Source organism: Sebastes fasciatus, chromosome 8, assembly GCF_043250625.1.
Source record: "Sebastes fasciatus isolate fSebFas1 chromosome 8, fSebFas1.pri, whole genome shotgun sequence".
Classification (NCBI taxonomy): Eukaryota; Metazoa; Chordata; class Actinopteri; order Perciformes; family Sebastidae; genus Sebastes; species Sebastes fasciatus.
In genome coordinates this window covers 29,495,621-29,514,357 of record NC_133802.1, presented here as the reverse complement: position 1 = coordinate 29,514,357, position 18,737 = coordinate 29,495,621, and the positions used below count along the sequence as shown (strand labels likewise).

General features: G+C 41.8%; 1 protein-coding gene across 3 annotated transcripts in view; it reads right to left on the bottom strand.

Moving 5' to 3' along the window:
* gripap1 (GRIP1 associated protein 1) overlaps positions 1-18,737 on the bottom strand; it is a 40,280-nt gene that overhangs the window by 9,021 nt on the left and 12,522 nt on the right. For 2 of the 3 annotated variants that reach the window (XM_074644858.1, XM_074644859.1), the window contains exons 11-25: positions 18,619-18,650; positions 18,443-18,490; positions 17,516-17,615; positions 17,192-17,269; positions 13,489-13,623; positions 12,556-12,651; positions 12,274-12,384; positions 11,671-11,772; positions 11,404-11,517; positions 11,173-11,250; positions 5,905-6,000; positions 4,478-4,534; positions 4,192-4,291; positions 1,928-2,058; positions 814-930 (exon numbers count right to left, since the gene is read on the bottom strand). In XM_074644858.1, the coding sequence (XP_074500959.1) occupies positions 814-930; positions 1,928-2,058; positions 4,192-4,291; positions 4,478-4,534; positions 5,905-6,000; positions 11,173-11,250; positions 11,404-11,517; positions 11,671-11,772; positions 12,274-12,384; positions 12,556-12,651; positions 13,489-13,623; positions 17,192-17,269; positions 17,516-17,615; positions 18,443-18,490; positions 18,619-18,650 (1,395 nt within the window). Of the gene's footprint in view, positions 1-813; positions 931-1,927; positions 2,059-4,191; positions 4,292-4,477; positions 4,535-5,904; positions 6,001-11,172; positions 11,251-11,403; positions 11,518-11,670; positions 11,773-12,273; positions 12,385-12,555; positions 12,652-13,488; positions 13,624-15,304; positions 15,347-15,738; positions 15,832-17,191; positions 17,270-17,515; positions 17,616-18,442; positions 18,491-18,618; positions 18,651-18,737 lie in introns of all 3 variants that reach the window. The other variant, XM_074644856.1, reaches the window with a different exon arrangement.

Here is an 18,737-nt window from a genome sequence, read left to right as displayed (position 1 = left end):
GCTGGTGAAGGTGGAGTTACTTTTTTTGTGTGGATATTTTACGAATACTTTTCACATATTTTACTAATTTGTTTCTGATAATTTATTAATATTTTTCTGATATTTAACTTACATTTTACTAATATTTTTGGGATATTTTACTCATATTTTTTTATGACATTTTAGTCTTTATTTTGGAAATATTGAATTTTTTTCTGCTAGTTTACTAATATATTTTTCTATAATTTGTATGTACTTGTACAGTACTTGAGTACAGTACTTACTATATTCCACCAGAGGTCTGCTGTCAATCAATAAATCGTCCAACAATTTAGTCTCTAATATGTAAAAAGAAATAAAGTAACAGAGCTCCAGCCGAAAACCAAAAGTCCTCATAAATATGGAACAAATAAAAGCAAGATGTATCTTTGCATTCTTGCAGCTGTAATCAGAAAATGTTGAGTATTTTACTTGACAAACAGAAACATGTGATCAAGTTTCAACATGAAGCGTTCATAAATATTCTGTCGATCAACTAACAGTTATTGCAGCGTCGGCACGCAGAGACCGCGGCGCCGGCCCCGCTGGGAAACAGCAGGAATATTGAACGCTGCAGAGGATATTAATAATGCATCTAAAAACATGAACAAGCTGAACTTTTTATTGTTGACCTGACTGTCGACTCGAGGCATCAAGTGAAGCGTTTAAAGAGCAGAAGTGAGACGTCAAGGGAGGACGAGGTGGAAGGAGGGGAAGTTTGACTTTGTAGACATTTTGGATATTTTAGTTTGACGGGAGTGGAGACACACGGGGACGGGTGAGATGTCTCCTCACCTTCTCCTCCAGCATCCACTTCTCCTGCTGAACCTCAGCGAGTCGCTGGAACAACTCGCCGACCTCGTCATCGGATAACTCAGCAGGACGCTGAGACTGAGGGCTGCCTCCTCCAGACTGTCAGAGAGAGAAAACTTTATTAAACATTGTTGAATACTCGATTGTGATTGGTCAATAACGGAGTTCTACGGTCTGCTATTTCATTATAGCAGACCGTTGCTATGAATAACAGTATCAAAATATTGATTTCTTAAGTAAGTAGCCGTGTAATAAGCAGGATAATGTACAGCTAGCGCGTCATTGTTGTGAAATAAAACCTGACAGGGCGACGCAAGACCCCTACGCTCCGTGTTGGGTGCTGCATCGCCATGTCGGGCGCGCTGGATTATCCCGTACTTGAATGCTTCCTGATTTTATTTACAATTTTATGTATTTTTGAGATCAGATCACCCAAAACACAGGAAGTGATTAAACAGGGTCTGAAAATGTGAATTAAAATGGTTGTTCAAACTAATCTGAAGCATACTGAGGCCTCTAAGATGAATTCACAGCTCCGTCTCACAGAGGTGTCTGATGGGAAATGTTGCAGCAGGAGGATGTTACACCCACACTCTGTTTTGTCATGTGACACCATTGTTAATGACAAGCGAACCATCACAGTAAACTGACCCGACGGTGGACTCTGCAGAGTCTCACGATTTTGACATAAACACTCAGCTACATAAACTGAACCTGCCGGCTCTATTTACAGTGTTTCTATAAATAGAAACACACACACACACACGCACGCACACTATGACGAAACAGTAAAGGAGATAAAAATAACAGCAGAGGAACTTCAAAGACTCCTGAGAAAATAAATGTTACGAAACAAAAACAGAGAATATAATATGTGAGAGACAGAGAGGAGGAGGATGGGACGTTAAAGTCAGTCTGACATCAGCACGTCGCCGTGGCAACAGCTGTCACAACTAGAGAGGTCAGCGACAAAATGCATTCAACAACAAACAGTTTTCCAATGACGAAGAGGAGGCGGAGGCGACGAGACGAAACTGACTTTAAGAAAACAAAAAAACGGTGGCGTTGAAGAGACTTTGGTCCAGGCTCCACCCACCTTGTTCTGATTGGTCGGCTGAGACTCCTTCATCATGTCTCTGTAGGAGAAGGAGGAGACGGAGGACGAGTCTCCGGTCTGCTGGGTCCGACTGGGACTGTTGATCTCGGAGAGAACCAGCTCCTCCAGACCTGCAGACAGAGAGTGGAGGAAAATTAATGGGCAACTTCTCACCTCACTGCAGTGATGAACAAGTGTACCCCTGGGTGTGTCAGTACACTGTGACATCACAATGAGTTTTTTCAGCTTTTAAGTTACGTTAAGTCACTCTTCCCTTTGAAACAAACTGTACCTTCAGCTACTGCAATGCCCCTTGTTGAATTTAAATGTCTGGACTGAAGCTCACTTACAAACTCAAACAAATACATGTAATAAAACTATTGAGTTGTGTAATATGCAGCGGGCAGTCCCTTTAATGCAGTGGGTCGTTAATGCAGCGTACTGTTCCTTTAGCGCAGCAGACCGTCCCTTTAATGCACCCGACCATCCACTTAACGCAGCGGACTGGGCCGTCCCTTTAATGCTGCGGACTGTAACTTTAACGCAGCATACCGTCCCTTTAATTCAGCACACTGTCACTTTAATGCTGCGGACTGGACCCTCCCTTTAACGCATCACATCGTCCCCTTAATGCAGCAAACCGTCCCTTTAATGCAGTGGACCATCCCTTTAACGCAGCAGACTGGGCCATCCTTTTAACGCAGGGGTCTGGAATGTCCCTTTAATGCAGTGGACTGTAACTTTAACGCAGCATACCGTCCCTTTAATGCAGTGGACTGTAACTTTAACGCAGCATACCGTCCCTTTAATTCAGCACACTGTCACTTTAACGCTGCGGACTGGACCTTCCCTTTAACGCATCACATCGTCCCCTTAATACAGCAAACCGTCCCTTTAACGGACAGTAACTTTGACCATCCCTTTAATGCAGCGGACCGTAACTTTGACCGTCCTTTTAATGCAGTGGACCGTCCCTTCAACGCAGCGGACCGTCCCTTTAACGCAGCGGACTGGACCGTCCCTTTAATGCAGCGGACCGTCCCTTTAATGCAGCGGACCGTCCCTTTAATGCAGGTGCTCTCAGTGGGCAGAGAGATAAGTAGGCTACTTTAAAATGTCTGATTCTCAGGTTTGTGCAGAAGAGCCTTTTAAACATTCATCACTTCTCATAGATTATACATGATGCTGAGGACTGCCCTGCAACGCTCTGAGTGAGTGTGTGTTTTTACTCATTTCACAGACACTCACACACACAAACACACACACACACAGTGTGACAGAACGACTGTTGAAGAAAGGGAAGTCCAAGAGAGAAAAAGAGAGAAACATATGCAACAGAAGACAAATATTTAGTGGCTAAAAAAAAACAAAAAAACAATCAAGTTAAATGGGGACAAACAGAAAGTGACAGACTGTGCAGGTGTGTGTGTGTGTGTGTGTGTGTGTGTGTGTGTGTGTGTGTTTTGCCAGCAGACGCCAGTGTGTCCACGTCAGCTCTGGGAATCAGAGCGCTGCATTAAATATTAAGCAGCAGGTTCCGGACTGAGCCAGAACCTCCTGACGCAGGGTCAGCACGCCGCCGATTATCGGACCCATCGGTCACGTTACAATCACATCGCAGCCACTTAGGACACACACACACACACACACACACACACACACACTCTGACAAAGTACTGCTGTCTCTCCTTACTGAAGCATTTAAAGGGGAACGCCGTCCATTTAGGGGATTTAAATACTCTTCCTGTTAGTTTCGGTGTCCCGTCAGGTTCTAATCCGCCGACAGTGAACGAAGCTCTGAGTTCATGGAGATCAATAAAATAAACGTGGAAACAGTCTCTCCTAATGCTGAGGATGGGTTAAATGCAGAGGTCAAATTTAATGCCCGTAACAATAAAGTTACAGAGGGACATTTTAAAGCCTGGAGTTTGACCTTACCACTCGCTGCCATTTGTGTCCGATACAGGACACAGAAAATCTACGGGGCATTTAATTAAATTTTTTCTTGTAAAAAGTAGCATTGCTTCCCACCAGCATGGATGTATGTCATGTGTGAACTACAGTTGAGTTTCCATCCAACTAATTTTAACCGAATTTTCCAAAAAACATTAAAAATAAAGGTTTTTGAGATGACACCAGACATTAAACCCATTTATACACCCTGAAATGAACCGTCACTGTCTGTGGACCAGAGAGAAAGATGTGACATCATGGCGACATCACGGTGACGTCACACATTCAGGGTGTTTAATAGGTGTGTGTACCTGTCCTGGTCTTGCTGTTGGTCAGTATCTCCTGGAGTCTCTCCTGCAGTTTGTCGGCTCTCTTCCTCTCCAGATGCAGCTGCCGCTTCAAGTCCTTCAGCTGCACACACAACACACACACACACATATGGTCAGAGATTTACTTTTGTAATTATTATTTTCCATGCACGGTTGCTCTTAAATTACTCTGGAAAATATATTCTCTCTCTCTCATCTCTATTCTTTGTACCACCCGTCTGTCTGTCTGTCTGTCTTTTGTTACATCAGTCTTTGAACATTTACTCACCGCTGCACTTCCCTTCTTTTCTAGAATCCTCTGACCGTCCACGGTGTCCTTTATCTCCTACAGAGAGACAGAAACAGATTGATGGAGGTGAGGAGATAGAAAGTATAAAAGATATATACAGTATTTAGCCCCGATGCAGGTTTTTAAAAAAAGGACCACACCAATGATTGTGCATATTTGATCCACCTGTTTTACAAATATACAGTTTGAGATTATGGAATAAGGAAAAGTGTATTTATTAGGGCTGTCAAACGATTAAAATATTTAATCGCACATTTTTTTATTAGTTCAAAATGTACCTTAAAAAGAGATTTGTCAAGTATTTAATACTCTTATCAACATGGGAGTGGACAAATATGCTGCTTTATGCAAATGTATCTATATATTTATTATTGGAAATCAATTAACAACACAAAACAATGACAAATATTGTCCAGAAACCCTCACAGGTACTGCATTTAGCATAAAACAATATGCTCAAATCATAATATGGCGAACTGCAGCCCAGAAGGCAACAACAGCTGTCAGTGTGTCAGTGTGCTGACTTGACTGTGACTTGCCCCAAACTGCATGTGATTATCATAAAGTGGGCATGTCTGTAAAGGGGAGACTCGTGGGTACCCAGAGAACCCATTTTCATTCACATATCTTGAGGTCAGAGGTCAAGGGACCCCTTTGAAAATGGACGTGACAGTTTTTCCTCGACACAATTTAGTTTGGAGCGTTATTTAGCCTCCTTCCTGACAAGCTATTATGACGCTCTAGATTTAAAACTGAGCCGGCTACAACCTAAAAATCACCCTCGATCCACCTCTTTGGCTATTTTTGGATTAGGCTGAGTCGTCACTGCCAAGATGGCGATGGCCACTTTGAGCTTCACAACGACTCTTCAGAAACCTAGGGGTGAGGTCACGGAGACTACGTCCATATTTTATACAGTCTATAGCTTCTCGCATGTGTTTTCATCGGGGATTCCTCTTGGTAAAAGATCCTGTAGCCATTCGTCATTCAGTCAGTGTGAAAACCACAACGGGAGTCATCAAACCCCGATCACACTTCTGCACCTTATTGATATTTTATATGTATTCTGTATTATTTTATACCTCTTTCCAACGTTGTACTGCAACTGCTGCACAATAATTTCCCTTGGGATGAATAAAGTTCTGTCTCATCTTAGAGACCTGCTGGTGATATGAGGCTGCAGCCTTCGCAACATGCAGAGCTCTAAAAGTAATCACAAGAATCCTGAACTGAATAGTGAATTTGACGGGGGGTCACATGAGACCTTTGAGAGGACAGTAGTGTTCTTGTAAGAAATCCCAAATGTTTGAAAAAACATCCAGCTGCACTAGTGGAGGAAGCGGGAGCAGTTCTAGCAGTGGACGTGGTTGTAGTAGTACTTGTTGTATTGGGAGTATTAGGAGTACCTGTTTGAGTTTCCCGATGGTGTCGTTGTGCTCATCCTTCTGTTTCTCCATCTCCACCAGCTGCTGCTCCACTCCCTCCATCTCTGACTGCTTCTCCTGCAGGACGGAAAGAGACACATGAGGACATTGTTTTATCATTAGAGGTTTGCTGAAATGTTAAATGGAGTCCCGTTTAGAACAACCCTGACTAAGACTATGTCACATTTTATGTGATTTTACTTAACAGTTTTTCAGAAAATTTTAGTTTTTGGAGAGAAACTTGCGGCGGATCATCCGGGATTATTAATAAATCCACAAAAAACAGTAACGGTAATAAAAGGAGTGGATGTTGAAGTACATGAGATTTATTGATTTAAATTTTTTTTTTTACCATGGTATCGAATTGGTATTGAAAATCGTGGTATTTCACTGGTTTTGGTATAGACTACTATATTTCTGATATCGTGACGTCTCTAGCACGAATAGACGTGTATTATTAAAACATGTCGTCCGTGTCACCTCCAGGGCTCCGTCCATAAGTGTCAGTGTCCTGATCCCAGTCGTCTAAAAATAGCGTTAATGAGAGTGACGGGAAGCGACTGGACCAGAGGGTAAACCATCAGAACCATCACACACTGTACAGCATGACACCAGCTCACTCGGACTCACTTCAACTCTGAGTCAGAATAGTTATAACGAGAGTCTGCCCTTTAAGAAAAGACAAAAACGTCGACCCTTTTTAGAAACTTTTCATCTTCCTCTCTTCCTCTTCCTCCTCTCCTGGTGAAAGAAAACATTTAAACAGCCACGACGTCTCCACCTCCAGTGATGCCCCCTCACTCTTAATCCAGCTGACTGAGGGATTAATTTAGACAACTACATTTAATTCTCCTCTAATCTTCTGCGGCTAATTAATTTGACTAAAATCTACATTAAAAACACCGACAGGCTGACGGAGGAAAAAAACAGGTAATTCTCCAGGAAAACAACCGAGTCGGCTGATTCCCTGTAATGTAACACACACATATCTTAACCTTAACATACACACAAACACAGTTTATCAGGCAGAATGAGCTTGTGCGTTCATTTCTGAGGCGTTTATATTTATTTATGCTGAAATAAAGCCAGCAAAAAAAAAAAAAAGAGAAGTTGACAGAAAAAAGCAAGAAAATCTAAAAAGTAGCGTGTAGATGCTGAAAATGAGTTTCAAGGTTCCCACATCACATTCAATGACTTTTCAATGACAGTCAAGGCCTTGTTTGGTGAAAATTAAGGATTCAAGATGTGACACTGCTGTAATAATAATAATAATAATAATAATAATGAACAGATTTCACGATCAGCAGAGGGATTCATTAGTAATTTAGCCTTTAAAATCATGCTAAAATTACATATCTGCTTTCATAAAGTCCTGTGGTTGGTTAGTTTGTTGTTGTCACCCTTTCAGGCGGTCTCGGTTCGGTTGTTTGGTCCGCACCAGGGTTTGATTGACAGCTTTCACACTACTCAAAACTAACCAAACTAACCGAACAAACAGACCTGAGATCGTTTTAACGGAACCAAACTGCGTACAACCCTCCTGATTTTCCCGAGAGACTCTTTTCCTCCCAGGGTCACAAGTTTCCCGTATTTCTCCAGGTTTATGTCAAATTTTCACTCTTTTTTCCTTTTCGTTATCTCAACCTGTTTCTGCCGCTGTACAGCGTGTATAAGCTCTACTGATTCTACCCGGACGGCAATAGAACTACACCAAATGTTGTTTACTGGGGGAAGAGATGCTCGTGACACAACGCGGTTTGAGTTGCGCTCGTCACAAATCACATCGTGCAGCGCCCAAAGTTGGGCTTAGCTCAATGTAGCAAAAAGTTGTCGTGGCGCGGTGCAAGCCGTTAGAAATAATGTGTTTCAGAGAGCAGTGGTGCCGTTGTTGTGTTGTGTCTGAAAGGACTTTCAGTGAGTGAGAGACATAAAATATAATTCAGTATATACACTATATCTAAATAATAGCTCATGGATCAAAACATGCAGAAACCCCCAGTCTATTGTCTTCTATTGTCCAACAGTCCAAGAATCTTTAAGGTGTAATTAATTATTTAAACAATAACATGAATATGTATGAGCTATAAACCCTTTCAATGATAATCAGCTGTTTGCTGGACGTGACGGAAGTGAAGAGATCAGAACAAACTGGTGATTATTTTTAACGCTCCTTGATGTTAGTCAGACAGGAAACAACTCGTGACGACTGAAACTCAAACCCAGAACACCCGACCTGCCCGCTAATTAGACCTCCTCCATCATTAATTAACTTTTCCTATTAAGAGTCCTCGTCGTGCTCTCGGGCTGTTATCCAACAGATAACACTCACAGTAATCAGTGACAGTCGGTCTCTGGAGGCCTTCAGGGAGAAACCGTTTCCTCAGAGGAACACAAAGTCAGCCGGGTTATCTGATTGGCTCGAAGTACTTGTTACATCCACGCTGACATATCCCATGATGCACGGCGGGTTGTGCTTCATTGGTTCGTTATCAGACTCGAACGATAACGAAGGTAAGTGCTTCCTTTAGGACGCTCTGTGTTTTTTATGTGCAGAGTTCATTGTTTGGGGATAATGGGTTTCGTGTTGTATCGTGTGATCTCATAATTGTGTGTCTTCTTGTCTGTATATGTAGACCAGCTGTTTCTGTAAACTTCAGTGTGAAGACGAACTCTTCTTTTCCTTTACAAGTTCATCAAAGCTACATTTGGACATTTTCTATCTGAGTGGATCAGTTTTATTCACTGAACTGAAAACCTGCAGGCGACAACTCATGGACGTATTAACAGAGACCAACTGCAGGACTGCAACAAAGCATTTCATTATGTTCATCTATTACAGTGGTGGAAGAATTGCTCAGACCTCGAAACGTCTAGCAGAGTGCTCTCTGATGTTTACCTGTAAAAACAGTAAGCCGGGGAGGGACATGCCACGGATATCGATTGCCAGTTACCGTCGGCATTAGAGCTGAATGTGCCTTTGTCTTTATATTCTCATTATTACTTGACTCTTTGGCAATATTGTCCTTTTTTCATGAAAAAAAGTAAGGCTGTCAATCGATTAAAATATTTAAAATCGCGATTAATCGCTCATTTTTTTTTTTTTTAAGTTCTTTTTTGGGGGCATTTTTAAGCATTTATTGATAGGACAGTGGATAGAGTGTTGGAAAGGGGGAGAGAGAGAAATGACATGCAGAAAGGACCACAGGCCAGATTTGAACCCGGGTCCACCGCTGCTAGGACTGAGCCTTGGCCATACATGGGCACTCGCTCTACCGACTGAGCTAACCAGCCGCCCAATCGCTCATTTTTTATCTTTTCAAAATGCACATTAAAGAGAGATTTGTTAAGTATTAACACTCAACAATACAACATGGGAGTGGGCAAATAAGCTGCTTTATGAAAATGTATGTATATATTTATTACTGGAAATCAATTAACAACACAAAACAATGACAAATATTATCCAGAAACCCTCACAGGTACTGCATTTAGAATAAAACAATAAGCTCAAATCATAACATGGTAAACTGCAGCCCAACAGGCAACAACAGCTGTCAGTGTGTCAGTGTGCTGACTTGACTATGACTTGACCCCAAACTGCATGTGATTATCATAAAGTGGGCATGTCTGTAAAGAGGAGACTCGTGGGTACCCATAGAACCCATTTTCATTCACATATCTTGAGGTCAGAGTTCAAGGGACACCTTTGAAAATGGACATGACAGTTTTTCCTCGCCAAAATTTAGCGCAAGTTTGGAGCGTTATTTACCCTACCATTGTTGGTACCAATAGATTTCTTAAATTTTTTAGTTTCATATGATACCAGTATCTTCACTCTAGCTTTAAAACTGAGCCCAAGTTGCGTTAATGCGTTAAAGAAATTAGTGGCGTTAAAACAAATTTACGTTATTATTGTGTTTACTTTGAAAGCCCTAGTTTAAACGTGACAGAGAGAAATCCGATATGGGATTTAATATCCAGTCTGTTGTTGTTTTCACACCTACAGACTGTAAAAGAAGATGACCAATAGAGAGTGTGACACCTCTTATTTATAAATGTGCTTCAGTTCCCACCAGCTCTCTGAAGATGCTAATAATCTCAGTGTAACTGTGCGTGGCTATCGGCGCTGATCTTTTTGAACTGGACTATTTTTTGCAATGAGGCTCATTTGCATAGAAAGAGGTCGATTTGGCACCAAATGTCTAATTTACCTCATTTAAATACGTGCAAATATCACAGGAGCACTGAGACGTGTTTGTTTGGCAGCACAGTGAGGGGTGCTTTGAGAATTACACGGTTTCTTTGTGTCTTATTTGTGCAGGTTTTAGCGGCTGCAAACGCAGCGCTGTCCTTTAGTGACTTCGCCCATCAGTGTGTTTTTCACCAACATGCTGACAGATTGTGTCTCTGTAACAGACTGTCAGCGTTCACATGAACCTCCTCCACGCTGATCTGCTGTTAACACGCGTTAACCTGTCTGCGTTACCATGGAGACCACTACGCTTTAATTAGAAACACACATTCAATTAGAGCTGGACCGGACCAAAGCAAGGAGGGGAGACAAGAGGTAACAAAGAGGGGAGAGAGGACATGAGGAGAGGAGACAAGAAAAGGAGACAAGGAGAGGAGAGAGGGTATGAGGAGAGGAGACAAGAAAAGGAAACAAGGAGAGGAGAAAGGACATGAGGAGAGGAGACAAGAAGAGGAAACAAAGAGAGGAGAGAGAACATGAGGGGAGGAGACAAGAAGAGGAAACAAGGCGAGGAGTGATGACAAGGAGGGGAGAGAGGACATGAGGAGAGGAGAGAAGAAGAGGACACATTGTGAGGAGAGGAGACAAGGAGGGATGGGGGAAACAAGGAGAGGAGAGAAGACACGAGGAGAGGAGACAAGAAGAGGAGACAAGGAGGGGAAAGGAAACCAGTGGGAACAAGGAGATGAGAGAGGATGCAAGGAGAGGAGACAAGAAGAGGAAATAAGGAGAGGAGAGGGGACACAAGGAGAGGAAACACAGAGATGAGACAAGGAAGGAAGAGGAAACCAGTGGAAACCACCTCCTCCACACTGATCTGTTGTTAACACGCGTTAACCTGTCTGCGTTACCATGGAGACCACTACGCTTTAATTAGAAACACACATTCAATTAGAGCTGGACCGGATTCAACACACACACATGGACTGACTGCATGTATAAGAATGCGTGTGTGTGTGTGTGTGTGTGTGTGTGTGTGTGTGCGTGTGTGTGTGTACCTCCAGCTGAAGTGTGTGTTCTTTCTGCAGCCGCTTGATATCGTCCTGATGTTCCAGAGAGTTCTTCTCCATGTTCTCCTGCAGGGACAACAAATAAATAATCAATAAATTAATTAATAACAGATTTATCATCACACTCCGAGCTACATATATAGATGAATTGATTTTTTCCCCCTCCCCTACTCATAACTAAGCTAGTTCAGCAGCTAACTAGTTCAGAGTGAGACTGACCTCGGACTCCTTCAGGCGTCTCTCGAACCATCCTTTGGTTCCCTCCATGGACTGAACCTGAGCCTGCAGCTCCTCCACCCGCTGCTGGAGACCCTCCAGCGACTTCGTCCGAGCCTCAAAACACACACAGATATATATATATATAATATATAATAAAATAATATAATATAAATAATCATACAGTATATGGACAGTACAAGATGAAACATGAGCAGCTGCTGTTCTGCCCTGATGACATTATGAGAGACACTTCTGCCTCCTGATTACCTTCTCGTCTCTGAGCTGCTGTCGGATCTCCTCCTCAGAGCGATTCTTGTCTTCATGGAGGCCTCGCAGCTCCTTCTCATATCGAGCCCTCACCCCGAGGACCTGAGGAGGAGAGGAGAGGAAACAAGCAGAGGAGATGAGAGGAGAGGAGATGAGAGGAGAGGAAGAAACAAGGAGAGGAGACAAGGAGGGGAGAAGAGAGAGGTTAGATGACACAAGGAGAGGAGACAAGTAGAGGAGAGGAAATAAAGAGAGGAGAGGACACAAGAACAGGAAACAAGGATAGGAGAGGAGAGGGGAGGAGAGGAAACAAGAAGAAGAAACAAGGAAAGGAAATAAGGAGGGGAGATGCAACAAAAACAGAACAGTTAAATCATTCCTAGACTTAATTCACAAAACCAGATTCAACCGTTTTATATTTCTACACATATTTAAAACCTGAGTAGAGACACAAAGAGAGAAACACTGAAGTTAATCAGCGATAATTAAAATAAGAAAATAAATAGATAAAATGACAAGAACTCAAGTAGAGAAAGAGGAACAAATATTAAAGAATCCAACAGACAGATGGATGACAGAGTGAAGTCAGTCCGTCAGTCTCACCTCCTTCTCGTGCTGCAGTTTGAGGTCCGACAGCGCCTCCTTGTGGTCGGACTTCTCCTGGTTCAGCTGCATCGCCATGTCATCCAACATGGCCTTCCTCTTCTCTGCTGTCTGCACACACACACACCACACACACACCACACACACACCACACACACACCACACACACTCTCGTTATGCTTGTGATGATCATTAGTGCATTTAGAAGCTTAATGGCTTAATGAGTCTTCTTGTACATCACACAAACAAGTGTGTATTCAAAGTGTGTGTGTGTGTGTGTACCTTCTTGGCCTCGTCCAGATCTCTCAGCAGTTTCTCCTTCTCTTGTCCTTCTTCTGTTAACTGCTCCAACAACTTCCTGTTGGCGAAACTCGACTCCTGAAGGAAAGACAACAGAGAAATAGAAATAAAGACCCATTAAACGCCTAAACGTTTCCTCGCGTCTTTGTCCCGCTCACTGTGGACACGACTAAGAGACACAAGGAAAAATGTGAGGAAAAAAAAATAATTGAGGAAACACATATGAATGAAAAAACATGATATTCCTTTTTGGACAGTGAATTGGTATTTACATGTGTGATGTTCTGTCCATGAAATAGGGACGGACATTTATAGAGCTGCACCAAATGTTTTATTTTACATACAAAGCTTCTATGGAGGTTTTTGAATGAAGATTTGAATGTCTGGCGTCATACTTTATGACGTCATCACCCTATAAAAAATGGAAAAATATGATTTTTTAATACTGTGGGTTATATAAATAAAAAAAGCTGCTAAACCGCCTGTTACTACAGGTAACGGGTACCTCTGTGTGCAGCGAGTGGGAGAGCAGACAGTTTTTTGACCTCTGTGAAAATGTTTTTGAAAGACTAAACGCCAACAAATATGGACTGATCGCTGAATATTTTGTTGGATAAAATCATGTTGTGAATTTTGAAAATGATTTCATCTATCTTTTTCAATAGATTTTGACTTTTGGACTGTTTGGATCACAGAGTCTGAAACAATCCTACGCACTAGTGCTGGGATGATGCACCTATCTCCTGATTCGATACCATCACGATCCTTGGGTGCCGATTCAATGTGTATTGCGATTTTTAAGTATTGTGATTCGATATTACGATTTATTGCTATTTTTTTGCTAGACCATGGGAAAAAGTTAAATCATACACTTCTACGGACTTTTACTTTGGAAAATATCTGTGTGTGCGTTACCTGCAGCTGGGAGTCCAGGTCGTCTCTCTGAGCCAACATACTCTCCTGTTCAACTCGTCTCTGCTGCAGCTCGGACGTCAGCGCCTCCTGCTGCTCACGCAACAGATTCACCTCCTGCGTCTTCACCGTCTGGATCTGCACACGTCAAGTACACTTCATTTATCCTGTGATTCTTTTTTTTTTAAATGACTACCCATTAGTGCCCAGTCTGGTGATGGAGGGGATTAAAGAGTAAGGCAACGGTGAGTCACAGCAGGAGACGGTAGAAGACAGTAGAAAACAGGAAGTGAATGAAGACAACAATAGATGACAGCAGATTATATCTGATGGATTAGAATCTCATATATCGACAATATAGAGTTCTATATCATAGTCAGCGTTTTCAGTGAAGCAGATGAGATGGAGATGAATGACTCAGAGAACATACACATGGTTATAGTTAAGGTTTCATGTGAGTTTTAGAGAGTTCTTCAGATGTTAGGGTTACTGTTAAGGGACTAGAATCGGCTGCAGCGGCTGTTCGTGAGATCAAAGTTAGCTTAGTTTTAGGCATCACTAAATTAAAACATCTTAAAAACTAGTTCTTAGGTAAAGTTTAGTTGTTACTAAATATTTACAACCATGTGAAAGGCTGCGTTCACACCTATCAGACGTTGAGCCTTTAGGGCGGGGCTACCTTGTGATTGACAGGTTGCTACCAGGATGTTGTCCGGTCTGGGAGTTGTCTGTGTTTGCTTCTTACAACTTTCACAGTGTGTTTTCAGTTCATCAAAGTTAATTGTAACATTCTGGTCGCCTAAAAATGTCTTATTCAGCGTTCGGTTGTACTTAGCTCCACCCTCTCGGCGGCCAAAAGGCTGAACTCGAGGCTTCAAAACCGTAGTCCACACACCAATAGGTGACGTCACAGTGACTACATCCACTTGTTATTTACAGTCTGTAGTCAAAACCGGTCGTTTGTCAGCTGATCGGCCGTGACCGGTGACTGGCCGATCAGTCTCATACAGTATATCTGATTTTTTTTGTCAGTCGAATTCACGCTGGTGTGCCACAGGATGGTTTTACGTTGCATGCACTTCTTCTCTGATATGTTTGAACATATACAATTACATTTTTCATTGAATAAAAGTTACAAAAATGTTTTTGTGTGCTGTCAATTATTGTTTTTAAAAAGAAAAACGGCAAAAAAAAAATGTATCGGCCAAGAAAATTGCATCTCTGATGAATACGACTAACTTTTTTAGAGCTTACTACAGACAGACATAAAACAAATTCCTTCACTTACATAATGTAAACCTTTTGCACTTCTAATGTCTCAGACATGAGCGACAGAGCCGTCACACTTTCTAGCACTACTAATAGTAAATGACACTGATCACCGCCTCAACCCACACTTCACATTAGTGCCATCTGGTCAAAGATACACAACTTTAAAATAGAGCTTTGTCCCTTCTGCTGTAGCAGCCCTGAGCAAACTGTCTCGTTGTATCGTCCATCTATACAAACTATCTAGAGCTAGAGATGTTTCCTGCCAACCCGATTTACACATTACTTGAGTTTTACTGGTGCAACCCGATTTTGTAAATCTCTAGTATGAAACTAATTACTGAGGACTTACAAAGAGCTGGTGCAACCCAGTCCTGATCACAAACTTTAAATATTCTGTTGCTCGTATTAGCAGCAGCCGAAGTTAGCGTGCCAAGCCAGTTTTACAGTTGTTAATCTTGTAAAATGCCTAGCTTTGTATTAATATAATGTTCTATGCAAAGTCATGGGCGCCTACAGAAAAGCGTTCTAGGGTCTGAGATATAATTACCTGTTCGAGGGCACACAGATTAGTCCTCAGAGCACTGCTCTCCTGTAAGACGGAGGTACAGGTCCATACTGAGTAAGGTGTTCTAGATAGTTCTGTTCAGGATCAGACCTACGGTGTAGTAAGAGGCCGGTTTATGGCAGCTGGGTTAGTTCATAGAGCACTGTTTTGGGGTTAAACGTCTAAATTATGTTCTCTAGGTTTATTACCTGTTCTATAGCAGCTAGGTTAGTACTCAAAAGATGATGTGGTGTTATGGTTCTATGTAATGTTCTCCAGGTATATGACCTGTATTATGGCAGTCCATAGAACACTGCATTAGGGTTAAACTTCTAGGTGATGTTCTCCAGGTGTATGAGCTGTTCTAGAGCAGCTAGGTTAGTTCTCAGAGATGAAGTGGTGTTACGGTTCTATGGAATGTTCTCTAGGTTTATTACCTGTTCTAGAGCAGCTAGGTTTGTCCTCAGAGCATCGTTCTCCTGCAGGATGTTGTCCACCTGCTCCTGACTGACTGCACTCTGACTGGCTACCTGCAGTACCGACGCACCACAGGCAGGGGGCAGCGGAGCGAACAGGAAACAAAGAACCCAAAAGAAACCAGCAAAGAGAACCGGAAAAAAAAGTACCAATTAAGTAAGCAAAGAAAAAACAAAGGAAGGACAGGAAATACATAAACCAAAAGAACAAAAACAGACACGAAGAAGAAAGAACAGAGGAGGAGGAGAAGAGAAGGATAAAGTCAGACACACGGAGAGAGCAGCAGGTAGAAGAACACCAGGTTATTCCACTGCCAAAGTGATACTGGAAAACATATTAAAGTTCTGTTCCTCCGTTCAAGTCATTCATTTTACTTTGTTCTTGGTGAATATGAATCAATGTTTCACGACTGAATCACTTTGGCAGGGAAACATCTTCACAGAAAAGTGAAAGAACAGAGCAGAAGTCTCATTCCTCCCTTCAACCCTTACCTTGTTTCCTCATCTTCTCCCTCCCTCCCTCCCTCCCTCCCTCCTCAGCCCTCTGTCTTGTTTTGGAAATATACATTTAATTGAGTGTGAATGAAAAACAGGTTTTACTTCACACTTGTTTCCCAATATTGATCAGTATGGAGCCAATATTGTAGCTTTATTGGTTGCAAATGTGTGAGGAGGAGATTCCCAAAAAACTTGGTATTTCTGCTTGGTTTTGCAAAGTAAGAATTGAGAACAAAAAAAATCTGAATTATTTTGGTTTGATGAAAATGACAAGTTGGACTGAGTGGCAAAGTCTGGGCTGGTTTTATTTCTAAAGCTCGGAAAGGAGACAAACTATCTGAACAGTTCTGAATCTGAATCTGAAATCTTTGTAATTCGATAATCACAAAAAAATAAAAACTCATCTAACGTTACTAACTCTCTTCCTGTTGATTTCAACACAGATTTGTTGATCACAGTGTCGCATTATCAGGGAAAAATAGGGTGCGTCCCCTCAGGTTTGGTAGCGTCATGCTTTTGACCGGTTTTTTTTTTTCTCTCTCTCCAGTCTCAAACAAAGTGAAACATGACACAGCGTGCGTATGCGTCATTGTGCATGCGGAACTGTGGGAAAGCATTGAAGAGGAATCGATAGACACGGAGGCATGAGATGCCAAGAAATTGGAAAAATGGCGGATGGCCTGACGATTTTATCCGCCGCTGTCAACAATTTTTCTGTGGGAACATCAGATAGTCAGTTACTTCCATTTAGGTCAGATGTTACCTGCCACCCTTCAAACTATCACTACTTCTTTTAACTCACACTTCCTGTTTCCTGATCGAGTGTATGTGTGTGTGTGTTCAAATATGCACCCCCAAAATCGACTTAAGCGTGTGTGCGTGTGTGTGTGTGTGTGTGTGTGTGTGTGTGTGTTACCTGGTCTTTCAGGGCGTGCAGAGCCAGTTCATGTTCTTTCTCTTTGCTCTGCAGCTGCTCTCTCATCTCAGCCGTCATCTAAAACCAACACACAAACAGAGGTCAGCCACACTATTCTGACGTACTTGTACTTTAATTGCATATTTCCATTTCATGCTACTTTATAATTCTACTCTACACTACAATTATCTGATAACGTAAGTAAGAGTTTGAATGCAGCACTTTTACTTGCAACAGAGTATTTATTTCTACACTGCGGTATTGTTACTTTTACTGCAGTAAAGGATCAGAGTACTTCTTGGCTGTGTGTCACTGAGGTCTGACCTGATTGGCTGCCATGACGTCTGACTGTAGTTTCTGGATGCGGATGTTGGTGGCCTTCAGCTCCTCTTCTTTCCTCTGGTTGATCTCATCGATCTTTGTCCTGCAGACACACAAACAATAAACAACAACAACATGTCAACATCTGATGTACACAACACACAGCAAGAGCCACGGGCTGTCAATACTGTGGTAATAGTACACATAGTAGGTAACAGTAGCTGTAAGGAGCAGTAGAGGCAGTAGTAGTAGTGGTATTAGCTGTAGTACCAGTAGTAGTAGCATTAGTAGTGTACTGTAGTAGAAACAGCAGTAGGAGTAGCAGCAGTCCTACAAGTAACAATGGTAGTATCAGTAGTTGTAGTAGCATAAGTAGTAGTAGTAGTAGTAGTAGTAGTAGTAGTAGTACTAGTTGCAGTGACAGTAGTAGTAGTTGTATTAACAGTAGTAGTATTAGTAACAGTAGCTGTAGTAGTATTATCTGACTTACTGTCATTGTACAGTAACAGTAGTATTATCAACAGTAATAGTAGTATTAGTAACAGTAGCAGTAGTAGTATTAACAGTAGTAGTAGTATCTGACTTACTGTCGTTGTACAGTAATAGTAGTAGTATTAACAGTAGTAGTAGTATTGGTGACAGTAGTAGAATTAACAGTAGTAGTAGTAGTAGTAGTATCTAACCATCTGTCGTTGTACAGTAGCAGTAGTAGTATTAACGGTAGTAGTAGTAGTAGTAGTAGTATCTGACCTGCTGTCATTGTACAGTAACAGTAGTAGTAGTAGTAGTAGTATCTGACCTGCTGTCATTGTACAGTAACAGTAGTAGTAGTAGTAGTAGTAGTATCTGACCTGCTGTCATTGTACAGTAACAGTAGTAGTAGCAGTAAAAGTAACAGTAGTAGTAGTAGTACTAGTAGTAGTATCTGACCTGCTGTCGTTGTATAGAGCCTCCTTCTCTCCCTGCAGACGCTGAAAACTACAAAACACAAACACAAACTTCTTCAATAATTGATGACGTCATGGTGACTACTTCCACTTCTTATATACAGTCTATGTTCATTAAAAAAGCAGGTTGATTATCAATAAAACATTAGAATGTCTCACCTCTCCTGTTTCTTCTTTAACTTGTCAGACAGCTGGAGGACAGACAGACAGACAGACAGACAGACAGACAGACAGGAAATCAGAATTAAAAGTTGGATCCAATCTTCCTTAAAAAACAT